The sequence below is a fragment of the Apium graveolens genome, chromosome 3 (assembly GCF_009905375.1).
Source record: "Apium graveolens cultivar Ventura chromosome 3, ASM990537v1, whole genome shotgun sequence".
NCBI lineage: Eukaryota > Viridiplantae > Streptophyta > Magnoliopsida > Apiales > Apiaceae > Apium > Apium graveolens.
In genome coordinates this window covers 1259145-1274455 of record NC_133649.1, presented here as the reverse complement: position 1 = coordinate 1274455, position 15311 = coordinate 1259145, and the positions used below count along the sequence as shown (strand labels likewise).

Below are 15311 nucleotides of genomic sequence, written 5' to 3'. Positions count from 1 at the left end.
CATTAGTTCAGTTATAATAAGTATTTAAATAAGGCTTTATTGGATTGTTTATATCTTTGCTGAATCTGTGTGTAGGTATATATTTGTGTATGATTAAGTTCATCAAATGACTTTGATATAGACTGTTCTAATTATCTAAGCAACTGCTAAAACATTACTTGATTATTTGAACTGCATCTTGCAAGTATAATTATCTATGTACTTGAACCTATATATGCTTCTAATATTATACACTATGTTTATGAGTTTGACTTGGTATAATGTGCTTTTTGACAAAAAGCATAAGTCAATTAAAAGTTAAAGACTCACAAGCACACACTGCCCTCACAAAAAGACCTGGCAGGGGAGCCTTGAGCATTCCTGTATCTGGATCACTGCTGTGATTAATGGCCACTTAGAATTCTAGGTGAAAATTTAGTTAAATTCAATACAGTTAATGTGTTATATCTGGTGTTAATTATATTCTGATTATTCTGTGAAGTGTCTGACCTTGAATGATGTTTACACTAAATAAAACTGAGTGTGTATTAATATAGATGCATTGTTCTGTGTTAAATGTGCATATTATTCTATGTGTTGCATCTCATTTAACACAAGCTGCCCAAAGAAATGAATGTAACATTCTTTATTAAAACTCAAAAGTTTTCAAAAATTAAATTCTTTGGAAAAAGGGACAACCTGTCTGCACTAATCTTTTCTCAGCACCGAACATTCTTAAATGCATTGTTTGTCACTTGCTAGGTTCTATGATATAGAGTGAGCTGCATTTCACCTTTATGTCACACATTCTCCCAAATCTGTATACTTTTTGTACTTCTAACAGTACTAAAACAGTGTTATCTAGTACATCTGTCATTTTTTGCATATGTCAGCTATCAAACATCATACTCTAGTTGCATTTTAATTATACCTAGAATTTGGAATCATGTAAACAACTCCTCTGCTTATCAAAATTCTACAAACTGCATTTAATGAAAATCACTGTTCATGAACAGTAAAAGTTATTTTACAGGAAATTATTTTTCAAACTGATATTGAATTATGTGCTATGTGCATGCATATATACTTATGTTTACATTTGTTGCATTCACACACAAACACGGTTCACTTGCATTACTCCACTTCACTTGCAACATGAACCCAAATGTCAATCTCTATTACCCCAAGCCCAGACCACTGATTGAAAATTCATATCTTCTTGAAGATATGGAGAAAAATCAGTTTCACCATCACAAAACATCAGCCTTCAAAACTGTTCAATCTTCACATCCTAAACACTATCACAAAAGACATTTTCCACCTAGACAACTCAGAAAGGGATACAAAAATCACACCATTCCTTTCTACCAAAGCTAAAAATTCCAGAACCCTTATTCCCCTAACCCTAGACCAACCAAATCTTTGCAACCAAAAGTCTATACCAGGAAAGCCAATCTCAGACAAGAACCAAACCCTAGCCCAAAAATGAACAAACCAAAACCTCCACCACCAAAACTATCTAACCCATCAAACTCCAAAAAGTTTCTTGAACTCATAAAAAATGTCCAACCTGGCACTTGTGTGGATGTTAAAGGTGAAGTGGAGTTCATCATTAGAAGGGCTAAATGGGATGGTTTAATGTACAATCTAAAAAAACAATATTTCATTCATCTCATAGGGGGATTTTATTGCAACATGAACATAATTAAAGGGGTAGAGGGCATCTTGAATTTCACTACTACAGTGAATAGAAAAGTTATCTGTGTAGATAACAAGAGCATAAATAGAGCACTGCATTTACCTCTTCATCTATGTGAGTTGCCATGTGAGGATATATATTTTCTGTTTGTGTTTAATAAGTCTGAATTTGAACTCATGGTATGTATATTTTGTAATTCTGATATGCTTGATGGTCTCTGTGATGTCAACTGTGGTATCCATTTTAAACATTTTACTAGCACTTTCCAACACCTTGCTCTCATTATTAGGTCTAATGTTATGCCTAAACCTAATCAGAGCAAGTATCTTGACTTCTTTGATATGAAAATCATGCATCTGCTTTTTAATAACAAAATCAATTTCAGTATCTCCTATGTCATTCTTTTGAACATGATAAATGCTCATCTTGTTGATTATATGACATATGGTATGTTAATTTCTTCTCTCTTTGCAATCTGCAACATTCCAATGCCAGAAATATTTGCAAATCTGGCTGATTCTCAAATCACGAATGACCACTTTAGGCCACAAGTGCCCCTAATGCACTGTGAACCTCAAGAGGTCACTCCTATTGTCATTCCTCAGTTCATCAGAGAGGAAGATGTCTTTCTCTCTAAATTTGAGTCTGTCAAGGCCATGTTTAATGAACCAAAAATGGAATTTAAGAGAGTAAAAACTGAAAATGATGAGCTTAAGGAAAAGGTAGGAGAACTATAGGGTATCACTGCATCTTGTAAACATATGATTGCATATTTAGAAAACCTAGCTGCATCTACACTAGGAACACGTTGCATGTCTGACCAAGAAATTGTCAATTCATATCAAGTCCCTTTGAGTGAAAACACTGCAATGATTCATGAGTTAGAAGAAGTAGGCGTGAGAGCTAGAGGTCAATTGATTGATAATCTGCCTGATTTAATCCATGTATGTGATGTCGATGGTAATGTTATTGGATGATCTGTGTAGATGTTCTTGCTACTGAGTGATTATGTACCTTGCTGTGTTGCTGCTTCTTCACCCCTTTTGCTGATCTATGACTGAATAGTTGTATTTCTGATGGTGTAATTTGAATTGAATTTTTGGATTTCTGGTTTAATGACTGTAACCTTAACTCTGTTTTAATTTGGTTGAACTTAATGGAGTGTATGCACTCCTAATGCTTTGTAATCTCTAAGACAGGTGCATAACTTTGTTCTATTTAATCAGTGAACCACACTGATTGATATGAACACTTTTGTTCCATCTAATATAATCTGCACTCTGTTACTTCTGGTGTTGCATACTCTATCATACTTGTACTACAATTTTTGCTCTTAAATTCACTACCCAATCTATGCAGGAATAAAGTCAAATCTGACTATAAAAATTCTATGTTTTCTGGTACTAAAATATGAATTTGTGTTTACTTTTGTTGATGCATTATGGCTTAGTGTCATGTTTTATGATGTTCCCTAATTAGCTATTGCAGGAACAAGAGGTGTACCTAAAAATTTATAAAATGATTTGTATCTTGATTCCATTGATTTGCTTTTAAGTTATATCCCTATTTTGGAAATACACATCACAACTAAGTATATGTCACCAACTAATCTGTGAAGTTGATTATTTCTAAAAACGGTTTTTAGACTACTCTGTAATTTAAATCTTATCTATCAAATTGACTGTCAAATTAACATTCTATAAATGCTTGCCCCTGTCTCTTTCAGATCATTTGAGAGTTAAGCAATTTGGTAACTGGTATATGTGTGTATTATCTAACTAAGATGCAGGCCAAACACACACATGCACAACTCAAATCGGATCAAGCTTAGCTTATGGAAACATTATATCAAAGTCATCAAGTCTCACTCTGCTAAGGTATGACAGGTATAAATTCTCAACCTATGATAATTCTACTTCACACACACACATCAGATTGTTGTATTGAGTTCCAGTATCAAACCAATCCAACTGAAACTTTTGTGGTAATTGAATGTGTAAAAGATATTGAGTATCATTATTCTGGAATTAGATATATTGCATTTGCGATATGTTGTTTAGAAATGTGGAGTTCTTCGAATGTATTAGCTTTCCAAAATGTATAGTCTGATACTTAGATCTGGAATAAAAATAGAGTGTATTAGTGTTAGATATTGTAATATGACAATAGCCAGCAAAGTCGAATTGACAAAATAGTATGTATTAGATCTCAGATTTTGTAACATGAACATAGATTGTATTAGTGACAGTTTTTGTATCTTGTGATTGAAAAATTATGTATTATAGATTGTAAAACACTAAGGCCGTGTTTTCATGAATCATGTTAATTTGCAGACTGAAAAAGAATAAAATTGGCTTTATACACAATCTGTCTAAGTTACATGCATATAAGAAATCTGTACAAACTGTAATGTACATGCTAAAAATAAACCATGCAAGCATAAACATTTCTTCTCTTGATAAATTCCTAAACTAAATACTATGCCTTCAAAGATTAGATGAACTATTTGTTTAAACTCTATATAAATACTCTTTTTGGCATATCCCAAACAAAAGGGGAAGAGAAGTTAGACCCCTCATTTTTCAAAATTTTAGAATATTGATATCTTTTTTATATGCAAGGATCTATCTGTGCTTCCATTTTTATGATAAATCTAACAAATCATTTTGCAAGATTTTAAGAAAGGATTTTAAAACCTTCTAAGAGTTTACAATGTTTTATGTGAAAAATACTTTTAAAAATTCATGCATTCACCAAGGAGAAGCACACACTGATAATTTTATATTTGTTTGGCAAATACCAAAAAGGGGAAGATTGAAAGGATATCTTCGATATATTATTTGTTTTGGTATTTATACGATTAAACATAAAATTAAGAATACATAGATCTGCTTCATTAGGACATGAATTTAATTGATCCAAATCAGAGTCAAAAAGTCAAACTATCAAAATCATTATTGTTAAAGAGATATTCCATTTCTGCAAAATATCAAAATTATATCTTTATGGAATATATCTCTAAGGCAATATGATCAAAAAAGAAATATCAAGATATGATATTTCTTAGATCTGTGTTGCAACAGGAAGATGGCAACAAACTCGAATAAGGAATATATCAGAAATATTCTTTAGAGGTCTCGTGCTATATCAAAAATATTTTTCGCTCCAAAATATATCTCTACATATATCAAAAGAGTTTTTATTCAATGTTTATTAATATTCATGGTTAGAATATTAATATCCAGTTTTGCAATTCATTTATGAATACTTACAATAATTTTCTTTATGAATACTTACAATATTCATGGTGAAAATGTTTTTTTTGATAAATTATTTAGGAAAAGTTAATGGTAACATTAATGTTGCTCGGGAAAATTGGATGCTGCGACCAACATGATACAAAAAGCTATCATTGCGAATAACTTAGGTATTTATCCTTCCCCGCTCATCATGAGCATCATGTATAATGGGTATGTATGTTGTCTTCTAACTTTCATCATGAGCATCATGTATAATGGGTATGTATGTTGTCTTCTAGCTTTCATCATGAGCATCATGTAATTGGTTGGATTTGATATATTATTCCATCCTTGGCCTAGCTTGCAAAACTATGACGATGGCTCATCAATATCAACTGGAAAAATAACAGACACATGTATATAGTTTGTTTGTGAATGAAAATTATGTTAGACTGCGTTCTGATTATTACTCTTACTGCTAACAGATGTGGCTTAACGAACCACGACCACACTATCCTCATTGGGGTAGACCATATCAAACTGGGGATAGATGTTTCAGAGTGACTAATGACCAGTGACAAAGATAACCTCGGGTCCGATTTGGGAAAGGTCATCTTTCCAACTACTACACAACAAACCTGAGAGTATACGATCACAGGTAAAATACTACTGTTTGCAATATAAAAACCAGAAATCCTAATATCATCTATTTCCTGGGGAATTTGATATAATTATATTATGACTAAAACATACAATCTTATTCTAGTATTTTCATATGGTCCTGCTTGCCTCAGCTCAGATACAATGCTGCAACATATATGAAGCAGGAAGAAGAAAGAAGATTTGGAATAATTAAACAACTCTTGAGATACAGAGAAAAGGTAAACTGACCAACTTTTGGAATAGATCTTTACTAAAATAGTAATAATAATAGTCTATTATAAACGGTGAAAAACATAGCATGACTTTTGCTTTGTCAAAATTATAGAACGTTATTATCAACAAAACATAAGAGGGGGGACACCATATCTGAGTAGATATTTACTAGAATGCACTTTCTCTTTCTCAAGAATTGAGACTTTCTTTTCCAGGATCCTGATGTAGGTGAGAGCTGATTGGAGGACGGAGTGCTTGGTGGTGGTGAGGAGGGAAGTGGCGATCATTAGAGCAAGGATGGCGTTGTTGAGTTGATCATGGTGTTTCTTGGAAGCAGACTTGAGGGAATTGTCAGGGGTTGGTCCTTGATAGAGGGTGGTAGAGAGGGCTTGTCCTTGACACAGGGTGGTAGAGTGGGCCGATCCTTGTTCTTGTCATCCTTCTCAGCAGCTGCATTGATGTACTGTTGGTGTTGGTTTCTCACAAAAGCCACAAGCGCGGAGATAGCAAGAATAATGACATGGGCTCTTACGATAGCTAGAAGTAGGAAGAAAAATATGAGGGTAAATATAATGAGGAAATTATATAATTCAGAATAAAAGAAAGGGAGTAGAAAGTTAGAATACCGTACGTTCATAAATCTGCACGAGAATATTTAATTTCTGTATTATTCGGGGTTCGTATGTGACCCAGTTGGGGAAATTTTTAGCCTTAAGCTGAGGGAGGTAAAAGCGTTCCTTGCAGGCATAAACAAGTGATTTGTTTATATTACCTTAAGCATATTTGTATGTATTTATGTATGTATATATGAACATACAGTATCTGCCTAAGGAACAAATCACTTGTTTATGTCTGCAACCCTCAGCTTAAGACTGAAAATTTCCCCAACTGGGTCACATACGAACCCCGAATAATACATAAATGAGCTATTCTCGTGTAGATTTATGAACATACTGTATCTAACTTTCTACTATGTTTCTTTTATCTGAATTATATAATTTTCTCATTATATTTGTCCTTATATTTTTCTTCCTACTTCTAGCTATCGTAAGAGCCCATGATATTGTTCTTGCTATCTCCGCGCTTGTGGCTTTTGTGAGAAACCAACACCTACAGTACATCAACGCAGCTGCTGAGAAGGATGACAAGAACAAGGACCAGCCCACTCTACCACCCTCTGTCAAGGACCAACCCCCTCTACCACCCTCTATCAAGGACCAGCCCCTGATAATTCCCTCAAGTCTGCTTCCAAGAAACACCACGATCAACTCAACAACGCCATCCTTGCTCTAATGATCGCCACTTCCCTCCTCGCCACCACCAAGCACTCTGTCCTCTAATCAGCTCTAACCTACATCAGGACCCTAAAAAAGAAAGTCTCAATTCTTGAGAAAGAGAATGCGCAGCTAAGGGCCAAGCTGCCCAAAAAGTGATTGCTATACTTTTTCATTGATTGTTATAAACTACTAATATTATTCTAGTAACCTGTAATGGGCTCATGTTATCATCATCGTCATAAAAACACACATAATGATAATTGGAACGAAAATGAACGAGTTAAAAAATAATAAAGTCAAAATGAAAGGAACCTTTAATTGAAATTGACAAGGGGTTAAAGAAACGGTTGGTGAGCTGGTATTTTGAGAAAATGTTTAGCAGATTCATCTTGAGAGCGAGTCGACCGAGTCTCATCATTTTCATTATTTTCAGATCTATTTTCTATCCCCTAATGCGGCGGCTGTTGCTGCATCTGCGTCCGCGTCCAAATTATTTAGGGATAAAATAATGGGCCCCCCTACGCTCTCTCTCTCTCTCTCTTATTTGATTGGGCTTGGACCGGGCTCGTATTCTCTTATTCGAAGAATTCCCCTCCCCCTGTAAAAATTGTTTTTTTCTTCTTACAACTAAATAACATGATGGCTAAATGCAGTAAAATTTTGCTTCGGTAACGAGAGATTACAATTTTAACCTTGAATTGTTATCCATGCAACGGTAATATTTAATACTAATGTCACACGTGAATCGTGGTTTTCATTTATTACAACTGATATTAAGTATTTTTCTTTCCTGTATAATTTTATTTTTCATAAACTTTCATAATGGTCCAAAAAAAAGCTTTACCATAAACAAAAATAATTTGTCAGTGCCTTTACTTTTTAGATTTTTTTGAAATTGTCATTTGACTTTTTTAGCCTGTAATTGACTCATGTTATCATCATCATTATCATAAAAACGCACATAAAGATAATAGGAATGAAAACGGATGAGTTTAAAAATAATAAATTCAAAATAAAATGAATCGTTAATTAACATTGACAAGGGGTTAAAGAAACGGTTAGTGAGCTGTTTCTTTGAGGAAATGTTGACTAGATTCATCTTGAGAGCGAGTCGACCGAGTCTCATCATTTCCATTATTTTCATATATGTTTTCTCTCTCCTAGTGTGGTTGCTGTTGTTACATCTGCGTCCAAATTATTTAGTATTAAATATATGGGCTTTTTCTCTCTCTTATTTGATTATTCTTGGACCGGCCTCGTATTCTCTTATTCGAAAAATCCCCCCCTTATAAAAAAATGTTTTTTTTCTTCTTACAACTAAATAACATGATTGGTAAATGTTGAGAATTGGCTAAGTCGAAGATCAGGATATGATCAACTGCTATGTAATGATTATCCGTTAAAAGTTTCGTTATCATCCATTGTCGATCGTTAGTCATCCATTGATATATACAAATGATTATCCGTTGAAGTTACAACATTTATCCGTTGGTCAGGCTATCCATTGAGAATGTCTTGGACGATAAGATAAACAACAATCAATTAGATAAAGTCAAAGGTACATCATTTAATCATTTGTTTCAATGTATAGCGTAAAAATACTGACGGATGACCCACTTATACAATAAATTTATATATAGCATTAAATACTTGTTTATCATTATCGGAAATTATTGTTTAACTTAGTACTACCATATTAGACATAAACATAACTATTGTCATGACACCTCAAGTACAAAAAAAATAAAAAAATGATACTTTTTTTGATCAAATTCCATGATTCTTGTCGTCTTCCTCTTTCTGGACATCTATAAAATCCCGTATACCTCCATCTACCCACCTGAGTACATTCAACTTCAAAGACTATATAGTGATTGCAACTACCTTTTATTTCTACGGCATCTGTGTTCTTCCACAAAAGCGCTAGTTTTTCATCTCCAAAAAAACAAGGGCGAAGGACAAAAGTACCTGGTTTTAACAAGAAAGGGACAGAAATACCATTTCTCGTAAACACTGGCCATTAATACTGACTTAATACGCATTGAGAGTCTGAGTATTATCTGATACGCATTTCTTCGGTGGGTATGACTATTAAATGAAAGTTTTACGCATTGTTGAAAAGGGTATTACTATAGACGCACTATTAGAATGTGTATTACTGTTGGGTTGAAGTCACAAGACATCTTATAAATATTATTCGATATAAAACTCAAAATTTTAAATTACCAGTAACTTTTAATTTAATATGAATTTAACTTATAATATTTTATAAATGATATGCAATATAATTAACTATTATTTTCTTATTTTATTTAGCCTTTTACAACCATTTTAACATTAAAAATACTTAAAAATTATACTTATTTGTTATAAACTAATACCCACTTACAAGTTTTTTTAGGAACATTATTCTTTTTTTTCAAATTTTTTCTTCCCGGATAATCTGAGTTTTACCCGAATTTGACCCGAGTCAAAATAAAAAACTGAGTTATGACCGAGTATACCAAAATTAGATCGGAAATAGGTTCGAGTCCGAGTACTTCCCGAGTATTCGACCGAGTTCTAGAACCACCTAGAATGTGGTTGATCTTCATAGGCAATCCCGACTTTGAAAGCACGAATCCAAGCTTGATTGTGAGCGCTATAGTTTAAGTTTCTTAAGTTTTCTATCTCCGCTATTTTTTTGTGCTGCTGCACAAATAGAATAAAATTCCATATCCCCTGAAACCCTAATATTCCAAAGTGGGCCGTGTTGGACCTGATTTGACCTGCTCGTAAATATTGACACGAAAAGTTTAAGTTCGATTTTAATTTGACTCAATTAAATATGTAATACATATATATATAAATAATATATATATTATGGCATGATTTTTTATTATGAGTTGAGTTCTATGGAGTCCACCTTTTTATCGGAGTCCTCGGAGTCCATCTACGTTCTGCAAATAAAATATATTGTAAAACGTGTTATTTTGCAAAACATGTTACACAAATAGCATAACTTCAACAAAATCATGCAAATCTCATATATTTACGGTACAATATGTATGTTCTGCAATATGTTCTGCAACATGAACATTTATGTTCTGCAAACTAAACATGTTTTGTAGAATATATATTTTTGCAATGTTCTGCTTGTAAAATGTATGCAATCTACAAGATTTTTGATAGAATAGTGATGTTTGTCGAAAAATAATATGTTTTGCAATATTTTAAGCTTTATTTTACTTGCAGAACATAATTGGACTCCGAGGACTCCAATTAAAGGTGGACTCCATAGAACTTTACTCAATATTATTATTATTAGCTTCAGTTTCTGTATAGTACATGCAGTGTTACAAATTTCGGAAATCGAAATTATTCGGTTGAGGTACCGATTTGCGATTTATTGGATGATTTTTAAAAAATCGGATAATTTATCGGCGATTTATCGGAAATTGGTCAAATCGGTCAATTATTTTTGGCCGATTTATCGGCTATTTTTGAAAAATCGGCTGATTTCTATAACCGAGAGTACATGGAGTTTGGTTGATATTTTGCACCCGTAATGGCTCGCTTACCGGAAAATCGAGGTCACCGCCCGGATTCTGGAAAATAAATTGAATTATTTTGTAATATTTTCAAAAAATATGAAAATTTATTTTATTTTATTTAAATGTAACGAGTTCCGTTGGACCGATTTGGCTCTATATTACAAGCTGATAACTTCATTTACCGTTTATATTTACCATTTTGGTAGGAGGATGAAGGGTCTCTCTTTTAACGTTGATTGTTCTTTTTAACAGAATTCATATCTACCATTATGTTCATGTGAGTAAAATTCTTTTCGTTTTGAAATTGTGATTTCAGTAACGAGGGTGCTGATTTTCACATGCATAACTTTTCATTGACCTTTTTACAAATTCATATACAACTTCAATGAATGTATATGGTTACTAACTTAACCCTACTTTAATGTTTCTTTGGCTTGAAAAACTCAGCGGTACACACAAGGTGCTAGAGTCATAAGTGAAGTTTGTAGTGGAAGCATTGTCACAGGTATGCCTGATGCTCTTTGGTTGAAATTATGTTTGAAATTCTGTAATGTTTGAAAAAACTTTTAAGCTTGGGATTCTTAGTAAGAAAAATAAAGAAATGGACTTCTGCTATTGAGTTATCTGACCGTTAATCAGCACAAGCCAAAGACCAAAATTTTCATATGATTTTTAGTAGCCATAAGCGTGCTCTGTTCTGTGGCGAGGCAGGGATTGTCGCCCCTCCCGTAGGTTAACAGAGGATATCATCCAAAGTTCTAAACTAGATATTCTTGACTTTCAGAATGTCTATTACTGCTAATGTTTTCACTGACAAGGACGCTAATTTTGACGAGGAAGGGAAAGGTAATTTTTATGCCTCGGAGAACTTTCTATTTCTGGATGCTCTACAGATGATACACAATCCTAGTTAACTTGAATTATGTATGCATCTCTCCATTAGTATAATAATTTATCTCCTTTTTATGCGCAACTATTAGTTTCACTCTTTAGGCTTTTACTAGTGTCAATATTTTTTTGCTCTTGTTTCTTTGTGCAGTTGAGCAGATGTCGTAGTGTCAGGTTTAATAATTATTAATATTCTATGCTAATTATTAATATTATCTGTAATTATTAATATTATCATTTTTTTGGAAGGAATATACTAGATCCAGTTGGATACTTTGTTTCGTTGGAAGGGATGCATATTGTGTGTGTGACTGGAATAAAGTGGTCTTGATAGCTACAATTTAGGATTGCTTTGGTCTTTAAACCAAACACTGAAGTTGGAGTATAATCGGCCAAGGTGGTTTTACTAGCCAAGATTACAACTTACACCATCAGTATAAGTTGCAGTTTTAAAAGTTTACTGCCTGATTGAGGATTTTTCCTGCGTAATTTACAGCGGTCAAACACCTTTGATTGTAAAAGTAAACAACCAATTTCTTAAAATTACTTGACGCAGGTCGCTTGATTTATGATCCTAACCTTACTCATTTTTTGCACAACTAACTGTATTTGATATTGTTTTCATTTTTTCAGATCTATTACATTTTAGTTATATCGTTAAAATTTTGTACTGCATTTAGCAACACCACCTTATTATATTATGTAGCATTGGAAATAGAACATTTAAGGAATACAGAAAAAGACAAGTTTACTATATTAGATTGTGTCTACCCTTTTTCCTGGAAGGAGCAATATATTCTTGTTAGGAAATCTGGTGTGATTTACTTGTCAAAGGATCATTTTTGGACATTTTTTTTACTTTTTCACTTACAGAGGCTCATAGCACTTTAGTCATGATACCAGATATAGTGGTATTGGCCTCTCCAGGGAATGAGCTAAGAGACTCCAGTAAGCTTCTCAAACAGAGGCTCCTGGAGTGCGAGGAGGTGTCACAAATGCTTTAGAGCCTTGGGAGTCAGAGATCTCTGTTACCGAGTTGCTTTCGTTCCAAATTCAGTACAGCTCAGTGTTTATCTGTATTGTTCCTATATGCCCTTTGTTCTATAAGTTCTAATTCTAGAATGTTTCTAAATAACTTTTGACTGTTCGTAAATATTGGTTCTTTATCCAGCTATGCAGTGATAGAAAGGACTTGAAGATCATAAATAGACATAGAGATGATGAAGATGATGACGGTCAAGTTGAGCCTTTTTTAATTCATGAACAATATCGGTGTGGTAAAAGATCGTAATTCTAACACAAGTACACGTAATATAATCGCAACGTTTAATATGCTTATCAAAACAATGTTGACATCATATTTAAGTAACAAAATATTGCAGATTTGGAACTCTGTAATGCTTTAGCACAAACAAAGTCATATCATCCCGTTCCATTTTGCTTTTTGCTAAATGCTAATACTACTTTGTTTAATGGACCAAGAAACCATGTACAGTCATATAAGCACGTCTGCATCAGTACTTTTTTTTGCGAAGCCAGTACTGAGTTTAGCTGCACACATTCATTTTATGATGTTAAAAAGTGTTTATATGTAGCTTATACCATACATAATTTTTACGGAAAAACTTCCAAAAACCTTGTGATGGTGTATCATCTTATGCTTGATATTCTGAGACAGTTATTTTCTATTTTGTTTTGGAACTTCATGCATTTCACTAAAATATATAATTTCATAGTAAAATCTAATAATCTCTAGCTTTGCAAGTTAATGAAAGAAGCTTGTAAATACAGCGGAGATCAGAATGAATCAGCTTATGTTTTTGTACAGTTACCGATTGATTCCAAGTGAATTCTTGATATTTTATATTATGTTCAGTAGTTATTTTAAAGATTTTCATTTGGTATTTTGGTGGTAGTTATGCAGAACTTGGTTGACAAAGGGTATGCATTTGTAAACTACACTAACACAGAGCACAAGAATATTTGTAATAACAGCAATCTGAGAACATATATGGTAAATAAGATGAGAACTTAAAATAATAAGAGCTATATGAATAATTGTAACAACAATAGATATACAGAAAGCCCTTTTCATCAATAGATTACAGGCATACGTAATGCAAAAACGGAACACAATATAGTCGAACTACAATATGCAAAATTGCTTTTTGTTAGCTTAGCATATAGGATGTTGGCTTGCAGCTTAGATGATCGGAAGGATGGTTTGGTGGATTTTCTGTTGGTGGCTGGACCACTGTAGGGAACTCATCAATAATTTGCTGGATTTCTGGTGTCAAGGCAGGCAGGCTTATATTCTTTTGTCTTCAACTGCAGTGAGCTGAACTAGGAAACATGCCTGGTCAGTTACTGTTCCCAGCTTGTCATTTCCAATTGCTACGTTAATTTATGAGTTACTAGTCTGTTTCTGTCTAATTATCACCTTTCTGCCTTGCCAGTTCAGGGTCATCTGGTGAAGTGAAAGCCAGCCGGATCACTTGTTGCAACCACTGCACACCAAGAATGACATCGTAACCACTAAGGGGAATCAGATGAAAGTCTGCAGAGAACTCATTACTGTCAACCTGCCAGTGTAAGTTATTTATTTTCCTACTGCAAACAAATATTACTAGAAATATCAGCCAAGGTTACCTTCATGTTGCTACAAATTGTGGTAGCCAACTTTTGACCTTTGACAAGTGTGTGGGAGATGAAAATTTGCATGGAACTTAGTGATTTGAAGAGCCATTTAGAGCCTCTTGGAGTTGAATTTTCACTCATCTTCATTATATTTGGACTTAAGACCCTAAATAAAGAGTCTATTGGAGATGCTGTAATCCATCTGAGGAAACTATACAGAGAGACTATCTGTTTGAAACGTTTGTCTAGTCAACATATAACCTCTCAATTATTCAAATTCAGCTATATAAGCCTTCACCGTCCCTGTCTGTGTAAGTTTGTTAAGTCTCCCAATCAAACTTTCCTGGCTTCTTGATAGGAACCTCTGCATCAGGAGATTCACAAAATCATCCCAAACAATTCCGGGTTATTCAGCTTGTTTAGTCCGAAACCAATAGTCTGAAAATTTGTAGTGCAACTGGATCTCATTTTTATTTAAATTTAGGTCACTTTAAGGATTTCAATTGTATGGTTGTGTATTTTGTAGGCCAAATTGAATGCTCGGATTGAACACTTGTTAGAGTTTGGTTCTATTGGCAGTGGTATGAGTAGAGACTGGAGGTGGATATTTTTCTATCTCAGGACCCATGTATTTAGAGCTAGAGGAAGCATTGTGGATAGTCTTCTGGGATTGGTTTGATGGCAGCTCAAGTTATTCATTTAGTGGTAAAAATGGGAAGTGTGTATTCATTTAGTGCAGGTTTAGACGTGTTGCCTCCGAATTGTAATTTGTGAGTGCCAATTGATGGTGTTTCATGTGTATTAGTAGATAGTGGAGAAGAAGACTTACCATGGTTTTGTGTTTGATTATGCAGGATGCTTGCAGTTTGCAGTTTACCATTGTTTTGGACCTTGCACTTCATGGTATAGCAGGGATTGGAATGATACAACACCCATGCTTTGAAGAGGCCAGGCTTTAGCTTAGACGTGCTCTACTTTTAGTATCGCAACTCACAAGATCAGTTCAGGGTTTCAAATGCAATTTTTAATATTTTAAAGTGTTAAAGATTTCAATTTTTAATTTTTAAAATATCATCTTCTGTTTGCGGTGACCACAATATTTCAACAGACTACACCAAAACAATTAAAAATATGTTTATATAAATAGAAATGTCTATATTTGATGTTTAAATCATATGCAATA

General features: G+C 33.7%; 1 protein-coding gene across 11 annotated transcripts; it reads left to right on the top strand.

Annotated features, from left to right (window-relative positions):
• Window positions 1–290: 290 nt before the first annotated feature.
• Window positions 291–15311, top strand: LOC141711337 (uncharacterized). Of its 11 annotated transcripts, XM_074513725.1 has the most exons (12): window positions 291–3564; window positions 5017–5105; window positions 5403–5575; window positions 5712–5798; window positions 11051–11108; window positions 11388–11449; window positions 12365–12567; window positions 12663–12731; window positions 13694–13850; window positions 13948–14081; window positions 14655–14898; window positions 14983–15311. In XM_074513725.1, exon 1 carries the CDS (start codon window positions 1465–1467, stop codon window positions 2413–2415), a length of 951 nt encoding a protein of 316 aa, XP_074369826.1. In that variant the 5' UTR covers window positions 291–1464; the 3' UTR covers window positions 2416–3564; window positions 5017–5105; window positions 5403–5575; window positions 5712–5798; window positions 11051–11108; window positions 11388–11449; window positions 12365–12567; window positions 12663–12731; window positions 13694–13850; window positions 13948–14081; window positions 14655–14898; window positions 14983–15311. The 11 variants fall into 11 exon arrangements, 8 of the variants coding, with proteins under 8 accessions (XP_074369826.1, XP_074369824.1, XP_074369829.1 ...); XM_074513723.1 differs by having other exon boundaries at window positions 12663–13850; window positions 14983–15308; XM_074513728.1 differs by lacking the exons at window positions 12365–12567; window positions 12663–12731.